General features: G+C 38.9%; 4 protein-coding genes across 7 annotated transcripts; all 4 read right to left on the bottom strand.

The window, feature by feature from the left end:
- Nucleotides 1–467: 467 nt before the first annotated feature.
- LOC137955866 (sugar transporter ERD6-like 5) lies at nucleotides 468–4,630 on the bottom strand. Of its 3 annotated transcripts, XM_068803046.1 has the most exons (18): nucleotides 4,348–4,624; nucleotides 4,174–4,236; nucleotides 3,365–3,454; nucleotides 3,214–3,273; nucleotides 3,039–3,104; nucleotides 2,797–2,862; nucleotides 2,622–2,697; nucleotides 2,301–2,365; nucleotides 2,131–2,223; nucleotides 1,930–2,010; nucleotides 1,752–1,836; nucleotides 1,638–1,684; nucleotides 1,472–1,534; nucleotides 1,326–1,385; nucleotides 1,197–1,250; nucleotides 1,031–1,090; nucleotides 831–945; nucleotides 468–741 (listed from the first exon to the last, which is right to left on the bottom strand). In XM_068803046.1, exons 1-18 carry the CDS (start codon nucleotides 4,483–4,485, stop codon nucleotides 608–610), a joined length of 1,416 nt encoding a protein of 471 aa, XP_068659147.1. In that variant the 5' UTR covers nucleotides 4,486–4,624; the 3' UTR covers nucleotides 468–607. The 3 variants fall into 3 exon arrangements, with proteins under 3 accessions (XP_068659147.1, XP_068659148.1, XP_068659149.1); XM_068803047.1 differs by lacking the exon at nucleotides 3,039–3,104 and having other exon boundaries at nucleotides 4,348–4,623; XM_068803048.1 differs by lacking the exon at nucleotides 468–741 and having other exon boundaries at nucleotides 858–945; nucleotides 1,031–1,080; nucleotides 4,348–4,630.
- A 537-nt stretch (nucleotides 4,631–5,167) lies between these two features.
- LOC137955865 (sugar transporter ERD6-like 7) lies at nucleotides 5,168–8,731 on the bottom strand. Of its 2 annotated transcripts, none has more exons than XM_068803043.1 (17): nucleotides 8,393–8,731; nucleotides 8,222–8,284; nucleotides 8,049–8,138; nucleotides 7,910–7,969; nucleotides 7,700–7,831; nucleotides 7,537–7,608; nucleotides 7,386–7,466; nucleotides 7,204–7,296; nucleotides 7,055–7,135; nucleotides 6,877–6,961; nucleotides 6,737–6,780; nucleotides 6,207–6,269; nucleotides 6,041–6,100; nucleotides 5,921–5,974; nucleotides 5,779–5,838; nucleotides 5,579–5,693; nucleotides 5,168–5,505 (listed from the first exon to the last, which is right to left on the bottom strand). In XM_068803043.1, the coding sequence occupies exons 1-17, from the start codon at nucleotides 8,594–8,596 to the stop codon at nucleotides 5,366–5,368; spliced, it is 1,497 nt and encodes a 498-aa protein (XP_068659144.1). In that variant the 5' UTR covers nucleotides 8,597–8,731; the 3' UTR covers nucleotides 5,168–5,365. The 2 variants fall into 2 exon arrangements, with proteins under 2 accessions (XP_068659144.1, XP_068659146.1); XM_068803045.1 differs by having other exon boundaries at nucleotides 7,386–7,450; nucleotides 7,533–7,608; nucleotides 8,393–8,730.
- Nucleotides 8,732–10,295: 1,564 nt separating this feature from the next.
- Nucleotides 10,296–15,594, bottom strand: LOC137956217 (sugar transporter ERD6-like 16). Its single transcript, XM_068803603.1, has 18 exons — nucleotides 15,251–15,594; nucleotides 14,721–14,783; nucleotides 14,052–14,141; nucleotides 13,884–13,943; nucleotides 12,529–12,594; nucleotides 12,377–12,442; nucleotides 12,200–12,275; nucleotides 12,045–12,109; nucleotides 11,875–11,967; nucleotides 11,718–11,798; nucleotides 11,553–11,637; nucleotides 11,422–11,468; nucleotides 11,281–11,343; nucleotides 11,138–11,197; nucleotides 10,983–11,036; nucleotides 10,828–10,887; nucleotides 10,629–10,743; nucleotides 10,296–10,534 (listed from the first exon to the last, which is right to left on the bottom strand). The coding sequence occupies exons 1-18, from the start codon at nucleotides 15,464–15,466 to the stop codon at nucleotides 10,419–10,421; spliced, it is 1,476 nt and encodes a 491-aa protein (XP_068659704.1). The 5' UTR covers nucleotides 15,467–15,594; the 3' UTR covers nucleotides 10,296–10,418.
- Nucleotides 15,595–17,499: 1,905 nt separating this feature from the next.
- Nucleotides 17,500–21,023, bottom strand: LOC137956218 (sugar transporter ERD6-like 16). The gene is made up of 18 exons (XM_068803604.1): nucleotides 20,721–21,023; nucleotides 20,288–20,350; nucleotides 20,062–20,151; nucleotides 19,905–19,964; nucleotides 19,745–19,810; nucleotides 19,578–19,643; nucleotides 19,412–19,487; nucleotides 19,253–19,317; nucleotides 19,066–19,158; nucleotides 18,907–18,987; nucleotides 18,725–18,809; nucleotides 18,591–18,637; nucleotides 18,443–18,505; nucleotides 18,299–18,358; nucleotides 18,157–18,210; nucleotides 18,009–18,068; nucleotides 17,806–17,920; nucleotides 17,500–17,732 (listed from the first exon to the last, which is right to left on the bottom strand). The coding sequence occupies exons 1-18, from the start codon at nucleotides 20,910–20,912 to the stop codon at nucleotides 17,614–17,616; spliced, it is 1,455 nt and encodes a 484-aa protein (XP_068659705.1). The 5' UTR covers nucleotides 20,913–21,023; the 3' UTR covers nucleotides 17,500–17,613.
- Nucleotides 21,024–24,555: the final 3,532 nt, after the last annotated feature.

Here is a 24,555-nt window from a genome sequence, read left to right as displayed (position 1 = left end):
CGCCGTTTACTCTTGGGACATGAACTCCTCAGTCATGTATGTTCATGTACACAACATGAATTTCGGCGCCCCCTAACAACACCAGAACATGAACTGCGTAATACGCATGAAGATCATGTCCTGAGTCATGTGCACTAACCCAATACCAAAAAATGATTCACTTTCCACCTCACTTTCAGCATGGAATTGTGAACCAGTGAGTCAACTCGTGTTCACACAAAGGCTGGTCGCATCCCAGGTGAGCGCCCTTACTATCTATGGTTTTCCAATTCGGATTCAGAGTCGACTCTGTTACCCGAAAATCTGAATCAGGCTGGGTCGCCCATTATAAACCAGGACTCGAGCCAGAGGGAAAATGCCCAAAACAGGAGGGATTCCACCCCCTCAACCCGACTCGGCAGTCTCCAAAGGCGAGTTGAGCACCCGAGCGCTCCCTGGTTTCCGAAAATGAGCATAACTATCCCTATTCTTACTTATTTGAGAATATATGTATATATTTATGAGTTCTCTGTTATGGTCCATAAAACGAATATTACATTAAACACACTTCATGTCAGCCCCTTGAAATTTGTCACAGAAGGAGTTGGCTTAGTCGCTTGAGTGCTGATTACTGCCCTGCTAAGGAAATTGTGTTCATTGAGCTTTGTATTTCTTCTAGTGTTCTTCCCTTTGTCTCTGGCACTAGCTTTGCTACAAACAGCACAGTTATGCCACAAATACTAGCAAATAGGAAAAAGGTTCCTGAAAGATAAAAGAGTGCATAAGCACTGCGTCAAACAACAAATTTTTGAGAGTGTCAGTTTTTAGGCTCCTCTGGCTAGCTCTATTACCTGCCGAGCTCCAGACCATGAGAAAGTTGAAAGTATAGGAAATAGCCCAGGAACCAAACCAATTTACCAGAGTCACAAGGCTTCCTGCTGTGCCCTTCAAGTTTATAGGGAATATCTGAGATTAAAACCAATTTCAGATGGTGATTACAGCTTTATAATTTGTGTCATGTGAGTATTACTGTGAGAGTAGAAGGACTTGCCTCAGACATTATCACCCATGGTATTCCTCCCATGCCCAAGGAGAAGGACCCTGTGTACAACTAATCCTAGGAATATTATGGAGAAGCATACATAGAACAAAGACTGAACAGTTTCTAAAGAATGGACTAAATGATTCAAAGAAGAACTACAATTGCTTGTTATTACCAGTATGCCTACTAGTGCCAGTATAAGAGCCAGTTCTTTCCACTTTTCATTGCCCTGCATATGAAAATCTATGTGCTAGTTAATATGCATGCATGGGTGCTCTGAGAGTGAGATAGGCTGGTGACAAACCTGAATTACAAATGATATTGCAGTGAGGAAGCAACCCAAACATGTTCCTGCTGCAGATACCTGAAAATAGTAGTGGTGCTTAAATAAACAAGGCTTTTCATGCAAATGTTACCAAATTCTTTGAACAGATCTTTTGTAATTCTTACCATTAAAAGTGGCCTTCTTCCAGACTTGTCCGTCAAGAGCACTCCTAGAGTAGTCATTGGGATCTGCAAGTATTTTGGTATCAAGAAATAGCACATTTTTGTTCTTTTTTTGAATGCAACAAGAGTAAAATAAGTGACAATCATAAATAGAGAGAACATGTATGACCTGAATGGCAGCCATTGCAATAGTTCCAAGACTTCCGGAAGAAAAACCTGGGATTGGATTAATAGAGATTTAAATGATAGAAGAAAATAAGCATTAGGCTGAAGTGACTCTTACCTGCTGAGACAAAAATTGAACTTGCATAGAAACAGATTGCATTCACTCCCCCAAACTGCTGAAGTACCATCAGGCCAACTCCAACCTACAGAATGAGATCAGGAATCAGAGATCAGATAGAATAAACAATGTGTATAGTTCATGGCTTCTTAGAGGTTTAGATTAGAAGAACGCTCACAATGACTGAATGAGCATGTTTTCTTTGAAATAAATCGTATATCTTGGCCTCTTCTTGGAGTTGAAGACTTTCAGTGAAGTCCTATAAAATAAATGAAAGGACATTCACAGCTCATAATCTTTAACAAAACAGTTCATATTTTTTAAGAATATCTATTTAATTAAATGTAAGAACAATTTATTTTAATCAAAATTTAAGTACTCTTATTTCAGCAGCTTCTTGAGAAATATCAGCATGCTTCCCACGAAGGCTTAGTAAAGCTGCTTCAAAATCTTCTGGACAATTTCTGTTTGCCTGCAAAGTTATAAAAATTTCACCATCTTTGTCATAATAACGTTCACATTATAATGTTTAACTGAATAAAGACAGACCAGCCATCTTGGGGACTCTGGAATGAAGAAGAGGCCCACAAGCTGCAGAAGGCAAGGAATAGTTCCTGTGAATGCAAGAGTAGAAAGTGGTTCTTGTATTAATAATGCAACATTGACATATAACCATTTTTTGCTGTAAATATTTATTTCAGAATTTTGAACTGTAATAATAAAAGTTTAATTGGCCAACCACTGATTCACTCTTCATCTATAAACCACATTTAGGGCGTTTATATTAAACTACAACCCATTTTTTATGTATGGGAGCACTCTGCTTAATTGGAATTGAATGTGCAAACTTTACTAAATGTTCCAGTTTACCTAATATTGCTAGTGCTTTCCAGGTTACAATGGTGCCCAGAAGGTAAGACAGAGATGCTCCACAGCATATCATTAACTGCAGAAAGAAAAACAAATAAAACATTTGTATCATTTTTTTCAGAAACCAACAAAATAAAATAACTGAAGAACAAAACTTGGAAGTTAAAAAGATTACTTGATTTACTGTTGTAAAGCCTCCTCTCAGATTCTTTGGTGTTATTTCTGCAATGTACACTGGGACCTGTAAGCCATCAGGTCTAAAAGTTAAAAGTAGAGAGAGAAATATATTGTGTATTCTCAATGCCTGTGCTAGATGGGTTGATTTGCTAGCAAGCAAAACAGTGACATACACTATCACTACTGTTGAATTGTCATGTGAATGTGTTACATGAAAGTATAAAGAACCATAGGAGTTACCACGTAAGAAAGGAGCCCAATCCCATATCCGACAGAGAGCCTCCCAAGATCAAGTGACCAGGCGGCCTTCAGTATGTGTTAAGATATGTTACTGACTCCATATTAAATAAAAGAGTATACTTTTTCAGAGTTCAATTTTTATCTTTAGCCAATTTGCTAAAAATGATCAACTAACCTTTGAAAAGTATATGGCAAGCCATCCAGCAATGCAAAAAACATCTGAGAATCCCATCGCCTGCTTTCCACCCAAAATTAGAACAGAAACAGAGTCGGATGAAATTTATCTCAAAAGGTTCTACTAGAGCAAAAATCCCATGTTCACTTACTCCTCTCCGACCAAGAAAGTCTGCAACATACCCACTCATTATAGCTCCAACCATTGCTCCAATTGTCAGTATAGATCCAAAAACAGAATACTGCAAAATAAAACGAGATAATAATTTCAAACACTCGAAAACAGAGCTCTAATGAACTCTGAACTATTGTCCTCAGCGTAGGTCTTTGACTCAAAAACATTGTCCTTGTCTAAAACGGCTTTCTCATATCTATTCTAGGACCAGAAATGGAACTCAAAAAGGAGGCTATGGTGTCTGTGCCTCTTTTGCAAATTACAAAATACCTTTTCTTTTTCTCTGTAAAACTAATCTTGGCGGTTGCTGCAGAAGAGAGAAAATTATATGAAGAGAGAAAGATCAAGAGGAAATCTGATCTTACATATGATAGGGAAAAAAAAAAAAAACCAATGTTAGCCGTCTGACTAAGTTTTGAATATTGAGCAGTTTGGGGTAAATTGGAATAGTCCGTATCGAGTACCATCTAATGCAGAGATTTAAATCTTAGAAATTTTCAGTATTCGGATTCTGAAGCATCTGTGTTTGCATTTACATTTTTCACTTCGACCACCTTATTCGGTCTCCACAAGTTTGAAGAACCAGGAGAGGAAAGAAGGATAACACGCTACATTTGGACAAACTTGAATCAGTTTGCTGCATCTGAATCAGCGTGCTTGTGTGAGCAGATGGTTAGCACAGTTCCATCAAGTATAATTTATCGGTCAACGCCCATCCACATTGGGTCTAAACTAATACGTCTCTTCAACCAACTGATGCGAGAGCCTTTTGAAGAGTAATCTTACCTGGGCTAAGGACAGATGGAGATCACTCATAATCCCCGATTGCGCCGGCGAAGAGTATCCGACCTACCCCGAATTAAGAGAGATCAAAATAAAATGATGTTCCAATTTAGATTTAAAAAAAAAACAATATTATGAGGCAGGAGAAGGATCTGTATATGCGACTGGATTACTTACAGAGCATCCGAACTCGTAGGAGCCTGAAACAGCAACGGCAGTGCTCAAAAGCAGCATCCATATGGATTCCTGCTGACTTTTGCTTATTATGAGTGGCTTTGATATCTCGCCTTCTTCGATGCCCACCTGGTTCTCCATGGTTATCTCTCCTAATGAAGCAGAAACGACTGAAGGAGCGAAACTAAAAAGGACGAGAAGAAAGGTCTTCCTTCCTCTGTTTCTTTTGTTTGAAATTAAAAAGTTTCGGGTTTGTCTTGTCTGCTTGTACGTAATCCTATTTGGAGTTTTCAGTTTTACCCTAGTTGAAGCCTAGAGGTCGTCCTTTCCTTACCTGCCTCTGTGCATTTTTTTCCTGTTTTAACCGTGTTAAGTCACTGAACAGGGAGTGGCGGTAGCTTGAATTTCTTTGGTTTTTTCTTAACAACTGCAGGGGAAAGAAAACAGAAAACGACTGCAGGAAATCGACTGGTCTCTTCTATTTCCATAATCAATTCAGACGATCAAACTGGCGGTCGGATCAGATGAATTTACAGTGATCGTGAGGTCAGGTGTGGAATTAACAACAGAAACTTGTCTTGACGTTCTTCTTAGATGCAGTGTATCAAAGGGAAGCCTAAGGTTTTCAATCCCCTCTTGTCAGTAATTTGCTTGCTTGATCGGCCAATCCTCAAACCTTTCTTATTTTATTGATACGACGCAGTGGCTACAACGGCATATGAAAGTCGCCATCGAAAATGAAGCTTTCTTCGTTGATTACCTTCCCCAGAGTAATTTTTTAGAAGAATTTTCTCTACTTGATTCAAGCGTTCATGGCGGCCGATTGAATTTTTCAAGTGTTTAACATTGCCACGAACGCTACAGTTAGTACACTCGCCCTGGCAAACAGAAAAAAGGTTCCTGAAATCCAAGAGAATTCACCATGTCTGTTGAAATCATCTCGAAATAAGCATCCGCTAAGCACCTCTAATAACAGTGGTTTCTAATGAATATAAGCATCTGCTAAGCAACCTCTAGATTTCTAATGAATATTTTCTATATTCTTCGAAGAATTCATCGACGCCTGTATTTCTTCAAGAGTTTTCCCTTTGGTTTCCGGAACTAGAATTGCCACAAATACAACAGCTGCTGCATAAACTCCGGCGTAGAGGAAAAATGTCCCTACAGTAGAAGAAAACTCCACTAGTTCATCAGCTGCGCAAAATGGATGAAATTATGCCAGTAATTTAGTCACCTGACTGGCTCCAATTCGTCAGAAAAATGAATGTGTATGAAGCCACCCACGAACCAAACCAATTCACAGCAGTCGCCAAGCTTCCTGCAGTACCCTTCACATTGATAGGGAATATCTGGAACCAAGCCAAACATTTGAGCAATGTAAATTGATTCCTTTCATCACATAACCTGTTATAACAAGGTAAGTTTGAGCTAAACCTCGGACATAATAACCCAGGGAACTGCTCCCATTCCTGTTGAGAATGATGCAAAGTAAACCTGGTGCCAATGATGATAAGTTATCACAGAGACAGATTGAAGGGTGGTTAGTTCTTATGAAATCTGGGATTTGATCTATTACCAGTAGTCCAGCAAAGACGAGTTCTGGAACCCAGTCAATCACCATTTCATGCTCCTGTTTCATATTAAAGACTATGAGAACTGAGAGAGTAAATGAATGTTTTAATCTGTAATTAACTACCTGTAGATAGAATGCTACTCCAGTAAGAACACTGCCCAGACATGTCCCTGTTGCAGAGAACTGGCCATGGAAGAAAAAATTAAAATAAAATAAAAGTTCTATCTTAATGGAATTCATTATGATGGACTTGTGGAAAGGCTAAACATTCCTTGGTTGAACTACTTACCATTATAAGTGGTTTTCTTCCACATTTATCCATCAAAATGGCACCCAATAGATTTATTGGAGGCTGCAAGAAAACCATATATATAGAGCAAATATGGATTAATAGGTCAAGTATGAAGGGCAGACTATTAGGAATTAGACACCCTAATTTAATACTATCGAGAGTAATAATAATCGCAGAAGAATGAACAATCAGGCATGAACCTACAATATTTATACAAGTTTGCCTCAAGGTGAGACTACGTCATGTTTTTCAACCACTGCAATCATTCACTATGATAAAAAATAAGTTTATAAGAGAAAATCGCACACCATTCTCTTTGTGTTTTTTCTTTAATCTCTCTCACACTCTCATGATCGTCAATCACTATTATAACAGCGCCCTAAACCCTAGGAGAAAATTAGGGCAACTGAATTATAAGTGTAAAATCCCTAAACTATCCTTAATAAAACAATAGTCAATATATCGTAGACTCTGCGTATGGGCGTTAATTAGACTCCACAATTTAACAATGACAAAGTAGGACAAACCTGGATGTAACCAATAATTGCAGTCCCATTTCCTCCGGAGAATCCTAAGATCACCATTGATGGAGAAATAAGGTGGTTGCCATAGTTTGACATGACCATAAAAATCTTTAAAGAAAAGGTTTCCAGAGCAATATGCTTACCTGCTAATTCTAGTGTCTCCCTCGTATAAAAACCAATTCCATTAATGCCTCCGAACTGTTGGAATATCATTAATCCAACTCCAACCTGATTCACAAATGGATACAGGATGAGAAACATAGAAGTAAACGTATAAACTTTCTGCTAGTGATTGGGAAATGCAAGTTTGTATGAGCTCACGATGACGGAGTGCGAATATCTCTTTTGAAACAGGTCCATAACCGTAGATTCTGGAAGAACTTCAAGAGTTTGTATATACTCCTGCAAAAGTTCATTAGAATACCTATTATCATGACAGTATTGATTGATGTTCAGAGGAGGGTACGCACTTGAATTTCAGCTGCTTCAGATGAAATATCAGCTTCGTTCCCACGAAGTCTCCTTAGTGCTGCATTGAATTCCTTTCCACGACCAACTTTAGCCTGAAAATAGACCAAGGGACTCTTGGCTCATCAAATCGTTGGAAGTCTGAACAATAACTATACACAATCTTGAGGTTTCAAGAGCTTACAAGCCATCTGGGAGACTCTGGGACGACAAATAAACCCAGCAGTACCAGAATACATGGCAGAAGTCCTGCAAGTAAAATACTCTGCAAGTTGTATAATGCAGACAGAGAAGAAAACAAGAGAAAATAAAAATGCTGGTGATCGATTACCAACTAGTGCTAGTGTCCGCCATGTTAATACTATCCCCAGTATAAAACCAGTAGAAGCTCCACAACAGATCATTAACTGTATAGAAGAAATTTAAAAAGTAAAAACACATAACCTTCTACATTAAAATGAAAATTAACCTGGTTTCATATCAGTGATCGACGCCCACCTGGTTCACTGTGGTGAGCCCTCCTCGAAGATTCTTTGGCGTTATTTCGGCTATGAAGACTGGTACCACGTAAGAAAAGACGCCCATTCCGTAGCCCGTGGAGATTCGTCCCAGATCAAGTGTGAAGGCACCCTTTAACATCCAGGTGGAAACGCATGAGAAATGAAGCTTTTAGAAACATAACTGAAGAAATGAAAAGGAGAAGCTCACCCGAGAAAAGTAAATCGCCAACCATCCTAAAATACAGAATATAGCCGACACTCTCATTGCCTGGATTCAGAAGGCAAACGCGGTGAGCAGCACTACGGTGTTAATGGAAAACATTTAAGGGAATTTTATATATTATTACCCCTTTTCGACCAACAGAGTCTGCAATCTTCCCACTGGTGATAGCACCGATCATGGCACCCACCGTCAGTATGGATCCAAAAACGGAGTACTGCACAACCCGAAGCAATCTCTCTAACTGTAATCATTAGCGTTTTTTATAGACAAGAAGGAGATTGTAGCTATGTAACAAACCTCGGTTAGAGAAAGACCGAGATCCTTCCTTATTCCCGACTGTGTTGGAGACGAATAACCCACCTACAAATCCAATTCATCCACATTGAGAGAGCCAATTCAGCATGAAATGGAACAGAGCCACTGATCTTGTTTTTGGAAAGAACTGGATCAGTCACTTTCAGTACTTACACAAGTTCCGAACTCGAAAGAACCACACACTGCGACTGAAGTGCTAATCAGAACCATAGAGATGGATCCATCGTTTCTGCTGCCGCTGTGATCTCCACCCACTGCTATGGCTGTGGTCTTCCCTTTCGGCTGGATGAGAGGCTCACTGAAATCAGTGTGTTGAGCGAGTCTCTCTCCACTTTCTGCGTCATGATTCAGAGTCATGGGGGCTGATCTTCAGTTACCGGCACGAACAAGTGATAGAAATGGAAACGAGAAGCCTGTTCAAAATCAAGAAAGAGATGAACTGAAAGACAAAGATGAGTGAAGTGGGTATGATTCCGTGTCTAATCTGAACTTTTTCTTAAGAAACAAACACATAGAGCTCGAAGAAATGACAATTGGAGAGGTGAGGAAGACATGTGACTCCATGCGTGGTTCTGTATATTTGTCTCCTACTAAATCGGAAAGATTCTGTCTCTATGTGAGATTCAACATGTGATCCCGTAAAGCTGATTAGGTTCCCTCTTATGTGCTCTCTTGATCGGAAATTAGATTGAGCGTATGAAGAACAAAAAACACAATCTAATTTTACGTGGTTTGGTTCTAGGAGCCTAATCTAGTAGAGAGAGATTTTCCATTCAATTGGAATAATTTTCTACATCAATTATAAGCATATTTATAAGTTAAGAGTGTAAGAAGGAGCATGTCTTTAATATGCAAGTTGCGCCTTCGCTAACAGGTTGATCTTTTGGCGCAATGGTTAGTAACATGGTATCAGAGCAGGTTGGTCTCGAGTTCAAGTCCCACTTCCCCGTTTGTTCCGTCCTCGCATAGGTAGGACTTTGTCTTTGGCCGTCCCCGTATAGGTGGGATTGTGCATTTGTATTTGTACACGAATGTTCCCCGTGCGGAGGAGTGGTGGAATGGGTATGTCTTTAATATACAAGTTGCGCCTTCGCTAAGAAGTTGATCTTTTGGCGCAATGGTTAGTAACATGGTATCAGAACAGGTTGGTCTCGAGTTCGAGTCCTGCTCTCCCCGTTTGTTCCGTCCCCGCATAGGTGGGACTTTGTCTTTGGTCGTCCCCGTATAGGTGGGATTGTGCATTTGCATTTGTACACGGGTGTTCCAATGTGGGGGAGTGTTGGAATGGGCATGTCTTTAATATGTAAGTCGCGCCTTCGCTAACAGGTCGATCTTTTTGGCATAATGGTTAGTAACAAAGAGATGGATAATTTGAAACCTTAATCAAGGATTCGAATTTCCTTGATAATGAAATAAAATTGATCAATTTGTTTTCTTGAACTTTAGAAATGAAGACAAATCAATCTCTAGAGTGGTTTGTCATTGATTTATTAATTTATTTTATAATTAATTATAATTTTAAAATTTTATATGTCTCTTAGCATCTATCACATGCCAATTTAGAGGCTAAGGAAATAATCCTTTGGGTACTTAATTAAGATCAGAATAATTCTCATTTTCGCAATCATGTGAATCAAAAAAATTTCGATAAACATAAACCCATGAAAAATTGTGATGAGTTTATAAATTTAATCTTATCATCGTTTAACCCTCCTACTCTTGGAGGGTATTTAGAATCCCTAGAAAAAAAATAAAATTTAATCGTTATTATTCCAAAAAATAGTTAGTAAAAATAAGATAATGATCAAATTCTTGCAGCTTTGAGACGGTGGAGTGTGATCCATTCATCACTGCCCTTTATTCGTTACAGATGTCACACAAGCGTACGTGAACTGTGTACGATCGAGATTAGAGTTGATGTATCATTAACTTAACTTATTTACGGTTTAGAAAAATTTTTAGCCACACATCGAAGAATATCATCACTTGTTCGTCTTTGGTTGGTATATTCTGTCACCTAATCCTACTAATATGAGATAAAATTCGACACCAATGATTCGTATCTTCAACATGAATATCTAATTTTTTATTCTGAACCTTAGTCTAGATGGCTCACATTTCACAAATTAGTTATCTGCTGCAAGCCTTAATTTAGGCGAGAGGGAGGGGTTGCTACTTGCTACGAGTTCAAGTCGGCCTGTATTTCTTCAAGGGTCCGACCCTTGGTTTCTGGGACTATGAGAGCTACAAATACAACTGTAAGTGCACAAAATCCAGCAAAGAGGAAAAACGTACCTGAAACCAAAAAGAAAAGAGAAAGTCACGCGTAAATTTATCGAATTTGTGAATACTAGGAATGAGAGACGTTTTAGTTCGTTCATGTCTTTACCGGGAGGGCTCCACTTCATGAGAAAGTTGAAAGTGAAAGAAAGAGCCCAAGACCCCAACCAGGAGATCATCGTGACGAAACTTCCAGCAATCCCCTTCATGTTGATTGGAAATATCTGCAACCAGAAGCAGCTTGCTTATCAAGAAAACTCATCCTGGTGAGCTCACAAATATTAATGTGCAGAAACACTTCCTCCTACCTCGGACATCATAACCCATGGAATTGCAGCCATTCCCAAAGAAAATGATCCCAGATAGAGCTGAAGAACATATTAACAGGATATCAAAAGTGAGATTCTTTTAGGCCAAGTTTTGTTCTACAATCGCAAGAGCGGATTCTTTTGTTTAGGCTTACCAGAATACCCACTAAAGCTAATATGGGTACCCAACCTTGAGATAATCCATCGGCCTATTACACAACAAAACAAGATTGTTGAAAAAAAAAAAAAAAACGAAAAACAAAAGTGCTGGAAAAGTTTCTATATAAGCCATTCAAGCTTGATCCCTCACCTTTAAATATAATGAAAGTCCAGTAAAAAGACAGCCCATACATGACCCAGAAGCAGAAGCCTACCACAAATTCGATAAGGATGATAAAGAGTTTATGCACTAAAATATGAATCCTGTGGGATATCAGAGTGTCATGCACCTACCATTAGCAGAGCTCTTCTTCCAGATTTATCCATCAAGAGAGCTCCCAAAATAGTGACTGGAACCTGCAGAAACGGTATATATATATAACTGTTACAATCTTCCATAGACGACGCAAGGGCGGGGAAGAAACACCCGGTTACCTGGATACATCCCGTGGCCATTGTCCCAATCTTCCCTGAAGAAAATCCTGATTTGATAGAGAATAAACTAGACGTGAGTCACTCTGAGAAGTTGTTATTACTAACGGAAGCTTAACGAAGTTAGTAATCACCTGCTGATATGAATGTCTCACTCGCGTAAAATAAAACACCATTGATGCCACTAAATTGCTGAAACAACATTAATCCCACCCCTACCTGAATACCCAAGCAATCAGTGTTACGGACTTGAGAAGAAATTTAGAATACCAAGTTATAAAGGAAGTGAGCGTCCTCACGATGAGTGAACGTGTATATCTTCCTTGAAACAGGTCCTGCACTCTGGCCTTTGGAAGCGTCTTAAGATTTTCAATGTAATCCTGTGATTTTCCCAGAACGTGATTAGACCGAGTTACATTTTATCAAACAGCTGATGTTCAGAGTTGAAGTGCGAACCTGAATTTCTGCAGCTTCTTGGTAAATATCGGCATCATTTCCTCGTAGTCTCCGCAGTGCTTCTTCAAATTGTTTGTGACGGCCAATTTTCGCCTGGATCACCATATTAATTAGCAAAACTTTAGGTGATATTCCTACGTAGAAGAATGACTATCATCGTTTCAGATTACCAGCCATCTAGGCGATTCAGGAATGAAACCTATTCCACACAGTAAAATGACACAGGGGATAATTCCTGTAATGTTGAATCCACAGTTTATACGTAAGCGTAATGTATGTCTAATCCAGAAAAAGGAGAAATCGCTGGTGGCATGGTAGTACTAACCTGTTATCGCTAACAGGCGCCATGGCATTACGGTGCCGATGATGAAGGTGACAGAAATGCCGCTAGTGATCAATACCTGCAAGGTTAAATCAAGCAGTACAGTGTTTTCCTATAAATCAGTGGACTTGAAGTAGACTTTGGGCACATTTTACTGCTACGGCTTGACCAAGTAATCACCTGATGTATCGTTGCCAACCCTCCTCGACGATTCTTGGGTGTTATTTCTGCTATAAAGACTGGTACCTGCTCCAGAACAAATCAGTAAGAAAATTTAAAAGTTTGACAGTACTGAAAAGAACTGCTGTCGATCGAGTGAACAGCTGGCCTACCACGTAAGAGAAGACGCCAATTCCATATCCCGTACAAAATCTCCCAATGTCAAGGAAGACAGCACCCTTTATAAGAGAAATTAAGTAGTCAATTCATACCGTCTGACGAAACTCGAACTTTTCAGAGAGAAAGAGAGAGAGAGTTTTGTTAAAGCCATATTTTATTTTACTAAATTACCCACTTTTAACAAATATTAACAAAAATAACCACTTTTCTGGTTAATAAAAAAATATTATTCTAATATATTTCACAACTTACATTATCAATTTAAGATATTATTTATTTAAATAAATTTTTTTATTATATTACTTTAGTTTTTAAAAATCTTATTTTTTTTTTAAGAATTATTGATCAATTAAACTTGGTACACCAAAAATAATTTGATTTGTTGGTACATTATTACCTTCTTTTTATAATAAAAAATATATTAAAATTTTATATTAATTAATAAAAATATATTTTAATCTATTTAACATATTTTATTATTGATTTTGAAAATATTTATTTTGCTTTTAAAATCTTAATTGTAGGTATATGTTTTATTTCCTTCTATTTATTTTAATTAAAAATAAATTTTGTATATTAATTAATTTAAAAAAATCACATTCTAATCAATCACCTTTCATTCTTGATTTAACATATTTTCAAAATTTTTAAATATTTTAAAAATATTTTAGTTTTCTAAAATATTTTTTTGGGTACATGTTTTATTACCATCTATTTAGAATAATAAAATATAAAATTAGTATATTAATTAATTAAAAATCTTAATTTTATATTTTATTAGTATAAATACAAGGTAACAAAACATGTATCGACAAACAAGATTTTTGAAAACTAAAATATTTTTAAAAATTAAAAAAAAATCTTAAATCGATCATGAAAGTTGTGAATTACATTAGAAAATATTTTTTAAATGATTAATAATTTTTTTATCTTTTTATTATTTTAAATAGAAGGTAAAGAAATATGTAAGATTTTTAAAACCAGAAGTTAATGATTTTAATTTTTTTTAAATCACAAAAAATTTAAATAAATAAGAAAATTGGGAGAAAAAAGGTATGTAGACACGAAAGGCTGACGTGGCGGGTTGATGACGTATCACAATGATTTGTTGTTCACCCGTCTGATGACGTGGTGATGTGATGACATGTAAGGTGATACGGCATTAATTCCTTTGATTGCTCTGTGGTGTGCTGACATGGCACTACTTAAGCAGTCAATGTTAGACGTATTGTCTTGGACCGTACTTTGTATAGTTGAAATTGGTTATTTTGGTTAATATTTATTTTAAAATAAATAATTTAGTAAAATTCCCACGAGAGTAACGTGATTCAATGTAGCAGGAACAAACCTTAGATAGGGAAAGGGCAAGCCAACCAACTATGCAGACTCCAGCTGACATCGCCATTGCCTACTTTCATCAAGAAAAAAACAACCAAGTAGCGGTAGGAGTAAGGAGAATGGTCACAAAGGCAAGCATGAGTCACAGAACACAAGAAACTGGCTTATTCTCTTTTACCCTCTTTCGTCCAATCCAATCGGCGATCTCTCCACTCGTTATTGCTCCTATCATTGCACCAATGGTGACGATGGAACCGAACACTGAATACTGCAAAAACAGAGAATAACCTCAATATATCCATGCGCGTTCATCATCAGAATGATCAGATTAAGTCAATTTTGGATCTTCTAAAACTGAAAACGGAGAAGAAGCAGAAAACAAGGTGGTGGCGTTATTTATCCTCTAAGCGGCGTGCTGCCCAGAATAGTAAAAGTCTATCTATCTCAGCAGATTTGGTTCTTTCTGAAAACCAAACATATTTGGTTTTACAATGAATAGAGGGCACTGATTCCGTAATTTGGACTATCTTCCTCTCGGAAAAGAAACAGTTTCCAACTCGTCCTTGTGGGGTTTTCTAGCTATCATGGTCTAATATGAAACACAGATACTCAAAAAGGATACAAATTTCTGAACCGAATTGCGCCATTCATCAAAGCTTCACGAGCAAACTTTGCTCGAGTTGGTTTTCCTGACGTTCTAAATGTTTAACGACTGGACAGTACGACTAATTCAGTAGCTACAGTAGATGCTAGCAGCGAAATGGTGAAGATGAAGTTGTTTTTCTTCTATAATTCCATTAATTACGTGGAAGGAGTTTGATCATTAGATGGAAAGTTGATAACAAACCTCAGCTAAAGAAAGATCAAGATTTTTTCTTATATCCGACTGGGTTGGTGCCGAATAACCCACCTGCAAAAACAACTCGTTCTGGTCAGTAAAGTAGTCAACAATGGACTGATGCTCGCTCTCTCTGTGAATGAGACTGTTTGGTTGTAATTTGACCGGCAGGCCAAGGTCGCCACTCTTTCGAGCAACGTGAATCTCAACGATTACATATACCAAGACATGGTCGAGAAACTTATCAGTAACTGCTCAGATAGAATTTGTGAAGTTGTAATCTCTGTTATCTTTCTTAGAGAGGCAGGAGTGAGAAAAATGAATATATACAGTTCACAATAGAAGAAAACAAGCTGTGATGACAGCCGGTATGACTGAAATACAGCTAATAGAAGAAGAAAGTTACAGCAAATTAATAACAATAAAACTGACAGTAACAAGTTGGCTTCTATAACTGACTCCTTTGTATTTGGCTTATCATGATCTGACATGAAGTCTGCTCGTAAACGAAAGAGAAAGAGCTGTTAATGACTACTTACGCAGCAGCCAAACTCGTAGGAGCCGCAGACGGCCACCAAGGTGCTAAGCAGAACCATCCATATAGATCCTTCGTCACCGCCGCTGCTGCCATGGATCCTGTCCTCCTCACAAACAGCAGAAACAAATCCCTTCTGCTGACACTTGATGAGAGGCTCCTTAATCTCATCTCCCTTACCTCGTCTCCCTCCGTTCTCTACGTCCCGCGGTATCGCCATGCTCGTCAGCCAAAACCGAGTCTATGAATCTCAAAAAACACAACCAGACTGTACTAACAAGAGAAAAAGCAAGAGAGAACTGGAGATGTGCAACTTCAACTTAACCAGCTGACAACGAAAGCTAGCTAAAAGAGCTACCACTCAGAAAAGGTCCCGGGCCTCAGATATTAATAAGGGAGAGGTTGGGTCAGAGCCTCAGAGGTCAAGATGGGGCTGAGATTAGGCATGTGGCGTAGCTGTCAACATGGTGGACGATTGGGCGGTAGGAACTGGAAACCAGCTCTAATAATGTTGGCTATGCAATTTGCAGAAAGAGTAAGAACAAGACGTGGCTCTGACGCGGATAGGAGTAAGCAAGACGTGGCCTTTTCACGCAAACTGATGCGCTTGTCGCGTCTTTTTCTGTTGGTTATCAAATGAAGGCCGACCAATGAAGGCCGACCGAGCCTTCTCGAGGTGCCGGCCTGTTAACGCTAAACGTCCGTCCGGCGCCTTGGAAAAGATCTAGCACTGCGACATGATCTTGCGGTCTCGATAGACATGAAAGCAAGCAAATAAGCAAGGGTCAATGTCAAGGCTTAATAAAAGTAATCCTCTACTTGTACGATAAGATGATTGGAGTAAGAAATCTAAACATCAGGTTAGTATTTAGAAACATGGATGTGGAGCTTACTGCACGTATTGAAAAAGAGACCAATGGAAAGCTCTCTTCCAGGACCGCTGATGAGAGCGATGTTAGTGCAATGAGCGAAGCGATGGATTTTAATTTTTGCTACGATAGGAAAAAACCACAGCCACAGCCTCTGGTGAGGGGTTTTGGTTAGAGAATTAGTTTTTCCTTGAATCACCTTTACTGTATACCAACTTTCCGGCCGGCAAGAGTTTCTTCACCAAACGGAAATTCTCGCAAACTTTAGAAACTGGTGGATTTTGCCAGTTCATAAAACTCTTGTTGGGAAAGAGCAAGAGGTGTCCCAGAAAACGAGTGTTAGATAAGTATTTCCTTCTCTGGCACAACTGAGTCATCGTCGACGGCTCCTTGCAAGTTCTGCAATCTCCACTTTGGTAAGATTCTGCTGCTGTAGAAGACGATGTCTGATGCAGAATAAGCCAGGTTGCAAGACAAAGCTGCCGACAGTACTCATGGATCTATTTCTGTATTCATTTAACTTCATCCGACTGAGAGAGAGAGCGTAAAGAAATAAAAAATAAAAAGTTATAAAACAGTTGCAGAGAAGACGTTGAAGAAGGCTTAGAAGGGTGCTGTGCTCGCCGTGAAATGATGGGATTCCCGGTTCCCCAAGAAGAAAAAATCGCTCAAAGTACTGCTTTGGTCAACAACGTCGTCGTCCATCTTCGTTAACCGGCTAAACCGGTTTTTCTTTCACGTGCGTGGTGCATGGAATATTTATATATATTACAAATATATTATATGTTTTGGTGGTCAAAAAGGCTCTTTCGTCATATCCAGAGAAAAGTTGCACGGCCGAGTCCGATTCGTCTTCATGGTTCTCTAATTCGTACATGGCTAAGTGACAGACCAAACCGTGCAACGAAACCGGTTCGCGGAAAATCTATTAGCCGATACGTATCCGGTAACACTGCATCATCTCCGGATAAGGCATGTTTTAGTTCAATTTCATTCCTTTTAACTGATTGAACTAAGCTTATCTTATGCATCAATGCCATTGGTGATAATGAATAGTCCTATATAGATTAGTTATATAAAAGATTTTGAGTTTATTAGTTGACAGAAAAGGTTTTCTAAGTGACTAGTCATTTTGGGATGGAACCTTCAACTCAATTTAACATGGTGTCAGAATAACTACTCAGTATGTGGATATTCCACTCAAATTATCCATGTACCACATGTGAAGGCCTAACATGAGGGGAGTGTTAAAGAACATGGTATTAGAGTAACCACTCAGTATGTAGTATTAAATAATAGTCCCACATGAATTAGTGAAATAAAAGATCTTGAGTTTATTTTGGGATAGAACTTTTAACCTAATATCAATTACCCAAAGTGGAAATTCTTCAAAAAAAGAAATTTTCATTAGGAGAAATTGATCTAATAAACAAATGAGAAGAGGATAAGCCTCCCCGAGATAACTGTGTACAATAATCAGAAAAAAGTCTCTCCTCGTCTACAAGCTGCTCAACTCGGCCTGTATTTCTTCCAGAGTCCGTCCCTTCGTCTCTGGCACTATCTTCGCTACAAATACCACTGTTATTGCGCAAACTCCAGCGTAGAGGAAAAATGTACCTGGAATCAAGAATCATTCTGAGACGCCGTAACCTTGAAGCCAATAAAAAAGATACTCATTTGATAATCGTACCTGATGAGCTCCAGCTCATGAGGAAGTTGAAAGTGAAAGAAACAGCCCAGGACCCGAACCATGTAATCAGTGTTACCAAGCTTCCAGCCACACCCTTTATGTTAATTGGGAAAATCTGCAATTCAAATGCGATATCATGTCAAATTGTTTGATCTAGGAGGCTGCATACGAGTCGTCAAATTGTGCAGGAACAGTTCCCCTACCTCAGACATCATCACCCACGGCACTGCTCCCAGTCCAAGTGAGAATGATCCCAAGTAAATCTGATTCACACCAGAACATTAGAGTTTTCTGCTAACTGGAGGCCCTTTTTCATTAAAGACTGTTCTTAGTATGTACAGTTATGCTTACCAGAATGCCGGAGAGAGCTAGTATGGGCACCCAGCCTAGTAACATTTCGTGACCCTATTTCAACAAAAAATGGAGAATAAGAAGGGTGAAGTCTGATTTCATAACAAAACGTATTTTATGTAAGGTGAGCTAGAATTTCTACCTTGAGGTAGAGTGCAAGCCCTGTCATAAGGCAGCCTAAGCTTGCACCTGTTGCAGACATCTAAGAAAAAAAATTATGGGTTACATCAGTAAGTGTACAGATATTATGTTCTATTAGTAAAAGAAAGTGTGTAGCTAAGCTCACCATTAGAAGAGGTCTTCTGCCTGTTTTATCCATCAAGAGTGCACCCAGTGCAGTAACTGGAATCTGTGAAAGGGGAGAGTAATTCGCAAATTAGCATAACAGGGATACAACTATGAAGAAATTGAAGAACATTGAAAGAGTGAGCAACCTGAACTAAGCCCATGGCGATGGTCCCAAGTTTGCCAGAAGAAAATCCTGAAGCAACAGAGAAATGATAATTAGAACAGGCACTGAAAGAGAATTCATATAGTTTGAACAAATTACAAGGAAGATAACACAGACCTGCTTGCACAAAAGTTTCACTTGCGTAAAATAAAATCCCATTGATACCACTGAACTGTTGGAATACCATCAGTCCCACTCCGACCTGAATATAGAATAGGAAGTAATTTAAGATTTCTTACGTTTTTGCTATGAAAGCTTCACGATACTTCAATTCATTAGGGTCAAAGAATGTTGCTCACAATTACTGAACGCGCATATCTCCCCTGGAACAAGTCCTGTATCCTTGCTTTTGGAAGACTCTCCAAAGTTACAATGTAGTCCTGCAATACCAGATCCAAGATCAGTCAGGCAATTCTTCATTCAGTTTAGGTTCAGGGTTATAACTAGTAACAACCAACCTTAATTTCTGCCATTTCGTGAGAGATATCAGCATTCCTTCCGCGAAGCCTTCTCAAAGCTAGTTCAAATTCTTTCTGCTGGCCAACTTTTGCCTGATTACACGAAAATTGTGAAAGATTTAGTATCTTCTGTTCTGGTGAGATCGTAATTCTAGAGTTAACATATTCGGTATGACTCTCTGCTTACAAGCCATCTAGGAGATTCGGGAATGAAGCAGAGCCCAAAGAGCAGTGATCCACATGGAATAAGTCCTAGAAGAAAACGTTACAATACGCGGATTATCAGAACTGAATAACAGGCGATAATGTTCGTCCATATTAAGCAAGCTTTATAATCGGTAAAAACCTGCTAATGCTAACATCCGCCATGAAATAATTGTCCCTATGATGAAGGTGACTGATACTCCGGTACAGATCATAAGCTGTAAAAAAGAAGAGGATAGACTTAGATGGGATGTTACTTCCACAATCGATTCTCAGCTCAATTGAAGCAGATAAGTTCAGAAAGTCACTTGATTTACTGTTGTCAGACCTCCACGAAGATGCTTGGGTGCAATTTCAGCAATGAAAACAGGTACCTGAAGACTCATCCAATTAATTAGTAAGGATTTTTTAAAGAGATTTAAGCTTTTAGAGCAAGTCTTAGCATCCACTAATAGGAGTTTTTACAGTGACATACCACATAGGACAACACTCCAATTCCGTATCCTAAACAAAACCTTCCGATGTCAAGAGGCAGAGCAGCCTGCATAAGTTCCAATTGTGAATCAGCACAGACTGATCATATATAGTGCTCAATTAGAAGTGGCAAAAACCGAAGCGAAAAAGATATAACAAACCTGAGAGAAGTAAACGACAAGCCATCCGATGATGCAGTAAATAGCCGACATTCTCATTGCCTGGTTTCGAAAAAATCAAATGAGAAGAGGCAAGAATCGGAAGTTTTGTGTTTCCCTTGAAGAACAATTATAGCTGAGCTCAGCTCAAATGTCTTACCCCTTTCCGGCCAACGAAATCTGCAATTTGCCCACTCATCACGGCTCCGATCATGGCGCCAATGGTGACAATGGAGCCAAAAACAGAATACTGCGAAAAAGATTGGAGGGATCATCAATTTACCAATTGCCAATTCAACTGTTTGGCTACGCATGTTGGCTTCATCTTGTTGTAAGCACAGGATACTGAATGAAATTGAGTAAATGTGTTGTTATGTAGAACAAACCTCAGCTAAAGATAGACGAAGATCATCCCTGATGCCGGCCTGAGTTGGAGCAGAATAACCCACCTGCAAAAACCAGGGAGTTTGTGCTCAATAACGGACCGAGCAGTTGGGCACTGTTACTGCTCGGTGATTTAACCCGGTTGATTCCTCTGAGTACTCGTCAAATCCCTTCACTTTGTGAATTGTGATGGATTCACATCGGTTCAAATGTGTTAATGATCGACAAGGCCACTTTCGCATTCCGAAAAAAAAAAAAAAAAATGTAAGAGAAAAAAGACCTCGTCAGAACTCTGAACCAATCTTTGACTGCAACAACCCGAGACCCAGTAGGCGACATCTTTGATTCGATTGCGGTAATAGACGACCGAAACCCAGATAACACCCAAAAGAACAAAAGAACCGGAGAAGAGGATGAGTGTGATTATATACTTACACAGCAACCGAACTCGAAAGAGCCGCAAACTGCCACGAAAGTGCAAACAAGAACCATCAATAACGACCCATCATCAGAAGTAGCTGCAACGGCCGCTTCCTTGTCTGCATATTCCAGGAGTGGCTCACTGAGCGCGAGCTCATCTATCTCGACTCTCTTCTCCCCTTTCTCCAGATCCTGATTAATAGCCATGTTTATCTGAACGTATCTAATTTACTATACGATTAGGAGCTGGAGGAGAAGAAAAAAGGGGTCAAAATAAAGAAAGAGAAGAGCAATGAGGAGTGCAGAAGCTAGGGAGAAGAGAAGCAGTTCAGGTGTAGTAGCAGGGACGAATCGGGTGAGGTATTTATAGGGAGAAGAGAAAAAGGATAATAGATATGAAGCAAGCTGTAAAGGAGGCGAAGCAAGTAGGCAGGAACAGCTCTGAGAAAGTTGGCCGTAATGAATCGAAGCATGCGTCTGACTCGGATACGAGTAAGAGGGACGTGGATTCTTGACATTCTTTGTCGCATACCCCATGAAACGGGGGCTTCCACATGACCCGCAAATGCACCAAATCCTCAGACTCTTTAATCTCAATCATTGATGCGGGCTCCTCGTACGGTGCCGTATATTGGATTTACAATTGGCCGGTGTTCCCTCGTCGGCGCCATGAATCTGACCCACTTTGGCTTTTCTCTTCTATTTCATTTTTAACATCCAAATCATACCCAGCCGACGTGAGGAAGAAGAGATTCTTCTCGGCGGTCTCCGACTAAATTAAAGTTTACCAGTAGGGTCATTTTTTTTCTTCCTCCGTCAGAAGATTTGTTGGGTTTGCAGAAGAGGAAATAACATTATCAGTTCGACGTTTTTATCCTTTCAGCTTTGTACCAGTTTTTCAAACTCTCATACGGAGAAGGCGGCGGATGTGATCTCCAGTGTCCATCCATTTTTATCTCATTTATAGACTCGGTGGCTTTCGTTAAGAATAATGCAAAGTGGCGGAGAGTTTTCACCGGCGGGTCAATTCTCATGTCTTCCACGCAGCAACGAAGACTCCCGATTATCTTATCATCATGTTAAGAGCATTCCCTGGATTATTCTATTTTGATACTCATATACTTTAAAGAGGGATTTCAACGCAGAAAACACAACCTGTCTGAGCACATGGCATATTAATCCCCGAAACCACCTTCAACGACCACGATTTTCATTTTTATGCTTCCGAACTAACATGGACGATCTTTTTTGAATTCGTCAATCTTTTATGGAGAATACATATTGTCCCATGAGGTTCTCGCAGCGAAGCTGCCTCTCATTTAACTCGAAAGGAGTTTTTGAATTGAGAAAAAAGTTAATTTTGCTGAGAGAAAGAGGAAAAGGCATTTCCTGTTCATCGTTTCGGTGGCCAAGGTATTAACTTTTTGTATGATAATAAACCGCAACTTGGAAGAGCAAAAAACCAGAGACGGAAACAGGAAAAATAGGCCAGAAAATCCATCTTGGCCACAGAAAACTGTTTCCCTTGTTTAAAACAAGACCGTCCTTCCTGATACTTTTGTTTTTTTTTTACGGTTCTTGGTAGACTTCATGATGTGAACAACGGGTTCGGAGATCGTTCCATCGTCGCTGCGTCACGATTTTATTATTAAATTAATGGAATTCAGACTCCAGCTGGGAGGACGAATTTCGCAAAACCATTGAACGAATGCTTTTGCTTCACAGTCGATCGCATAGCTCATACTCGCGTTTTAAATAATTTATTCCCGTCGGATCTTTCTCCAACATTATTTTGTTAGTTGTCTCGCATGCATTCTTTAATCTTGGAAGCCAGCGGTCATCGCGGGAAAACTAAAGAATTCTATGCACCTCTGCACTTGCGAAGAGAACGACGCGGATCCACGTAAGACGTGAGCTGTAACCCTGGAAGCAGCCGTTCTTTTCTGACGATCTGAATCCTGTCCACAGAAGAATTATAGACTGGAGATTTTTTCAAAAGCCGTCGCCAGATATTTATCCAGAAATGGGATTGGAGGAGGTGCAAGTTGAAACGATACTCTAATGGGAAAAAAACGTCTCCTCCCTAACTTGATCGACTTCCGGTGGTCTCAACTCTTCGCATGCTTGTCTCAGCTGAATGCTTCCAAGTTCCACGTCCAATGCACCCATCACCACAACCTTAGAACATGACTTTTCGCAACCCATTTGCAGGAATTTCAAGTTTTTTCTTCTTTCCGAACCAATCAATCATCTTAAGGGAAGCAACAGAGAGAGACTCCTTTGCCTTTCTTCTCTCTTGTTGGAAGATATCCTTTTTCTGTTTTAGATTCCGGCGACCCCGGGAAAGTTACAGACGAGAAAGTGAAAGTGAACGTGAGACTGGGTTTTTTTTTTTTCTTCTGTATTTTCTTTTAGAGAGGAAACAAAGGACTAGTTGCAGAAAGCTGGGCCATTTGATAACGTTGTCGTCCACTTACCAGATTAGGTTACTCACTCGCTTTTTTTTTTACAACGATGAATTGAGAAGCTTTTTATAATGCCAAATGGTTCCAAAGTGAATCCCAACTTGTTGTCTAAGATAATTTTAAAATTCCAAAATAATAATATTCTACACAAATTTAAGTGGGGTAACGTGGAATAAAACACAGACATTCAGTATCAACCCACTTAGTTTATGAACAATGTATGAGTGTGGCATTGACCCAAACCGACTCGCGAGCCACTCAAGCTCAGCACTATTTAGTTTTTCCCTTAGCTTAAGTTGATCTCAAATCTGGAATAAGGCTTGTTAAGTGTAACATGCCAAACTTTATATTTTTTTCAAGCTTAAAAAATTATTTGTCCCTTAATTGCTCTCATCTGTTCATTCTTTAGTTGGTTGAGGATTAATGTTATTTTACTCAAACTTCAAAGATGACTGATCGTTCAACCCTTTTGGGTCTCTTAACATTTGATGTTGTTGCTTGTCAATGGAGAAAACACTATTGATAGAAAAGTTTATTTTTTCTATCAGGTCTATTAAACTAGCTATTGTACATTGGTGCATGATCCATTGCAAAGTTCTAGACTCTTCTGCAATTGCATGCAGTTCAATGGTATCGAGCTCATCACCAAATTCTCCTTGTTCATTTTTTATTTATATAATTTTAAATGCATGTGGAGCTCGAACTTGGCTTGGACTCGAGCTTGAACTCTTTTAAAATTTTCAACATGGAGCTCAAATTCAATTTAAGGCTCGAGGCTGAGCTCGAACTTAGCTTCAAGGCAAGCCAAGGTCAAACTATCATAGGTTCAAGCTTGGCTGACTTGGTGTTACCCCTAGACAGCTATAACCCATGATTTGTCCTTGTAAAAGACTAAAAGTGAAAGTAAAAGTGAGAGTGAAAGTGATAATAGTTTTTGACTTTTGAATTATCTTTTATAGAGGAAACAAACATGTCACTTGTCAAACATGCTTTGATTATGTTGTTGTCCCCTTTCTAGATTAGGGTATTCATGAGCCATAATAATGTTATAGTGCCAAATAGTAATTCTAAAGTGAATCCCAACTTTTTTTTTTATTTAGGATACATTTAAAATTCCAATTAAGTATAATGTAGACGTACAAATGATCTGGTCCATGAAACGGTGCAATTTTAAGTATAATATGATAACATAACAAGATTACAAGTGATTTTTGCATCTTATCTATAGTAACCCTCGGATTTGATCTCCACAACAAGTTTGAAACACCTTTTTAAAACAAGTCGACTAACTTGGATATGATACTTTAAGTAATCTCTACTTTACGTTTGGATGAGAATTTCGTATGGCAGTTTTGGGTTACAACAAGGATGGTTTGCTTGTTGTG

Source organism: Aristolochia californica, unplaced genomic scaffold (genome assembly GCF_029961685.1).
Source record: "Aristolochia californica isolate CCGP_79_NKW_82.1479 unplaced genomic scaffold, dmAriCali1.0.hap1 SCAF_2, whole genome shotgun sequence".
In the NCBI taxonomy this organism is placed as follows: Eukaryota; Viridiplantae; Streptophyta; class Magnoliopsida; order Piperales; family Aristolochiaceae; genus Aristolochia; species Aristolochia californica.
Note: the sequence above shows the minus strand (reverse complement) of the source record. Positions and strands in the feature narration are given on the sequence as shown.

Coding starts and splice junctions, on each gene's coding strand:
- LOC137955866 (XM_068803046.1), bottom strand. CDS start 4,485: ATGGAGAACCAGGTGGGCATCGAAGAAGGCGAGATATCAAAGCCACTC. Junction 3,274..3,364: donor ACTTTCTTGGTCGGAGAGGA/GTAAGTGAACAT, acceptor GGTGGAAAGCAG/GCGATGGGATTCTCAGATGT. Junction 946..1,030: donor CATGGGTGATAATGTCTGAG/GCAAGTCCTTCT, acceptor TTTTAATCTCAG/ATATTCCCTATAAACTTGAA.
- LOC137955865 (XM_068803043.1), bottom strand. CDS start 8,596: ATGACTCTGAATCATGACGCAGAAAGTGGAGAGAGACTCGCTCAACAC. Junction 7,832..7,909: donor TGGCGATTTACTTTTCTCGG/GTGAGCTTCTCC, acceptor TGGATGTTAAAG/GGTGCCTTCACACTTGATCT. Junction 5,839..5,920: donor TCGTCTTTGCTGGACTACTG/GTAATAGATCAA, acceptor CATTGGCACCAG/GTTTACTTTGCATCATTCTC.
- LOC137956217 (XM_068803603.1), bottom strand. CDS start 15,466: ATGGCGATACCGCGGGACGTAGAGAACGGAGGGAGACGAGGTAAGGGA. Junction 11,344..11,421: donor TGGCCACGGGATGTATCCAG/GTAACCGGGTGT, acceptor CCGTTTCTGCAG/GTTCCAGTCACTATTTTGGG. Junction 10,744..10,827: donor CATGGGTTATGATGTCCGAG/GTAGGAGGAAGT, acceptor TTCTGGTTGCAG/ATATTTCCAATCAACATGAA.
- LOC137956218 (XM_068803604.1), bottom strand. CDS start 20,912: ATGGCTATTAATCAGGATCTGGAGAAAGGGGAGAAGAGAGTCGAGATA. Junction 20,152..20,287: donor TTCGTCTATCTTTAGCTGAG/GTTTGTTCTACA, acceptor TCTTTTTCGCAG/TATTCTGTTTTTGGCTCCAT. Junction 17,921..18,008: donor CGTGGGTGATGATGTCTGAG/GTAGGGGAACTG, acceptor TTTGAATTGCAG/ATTTTCCCAATTAACATAAA.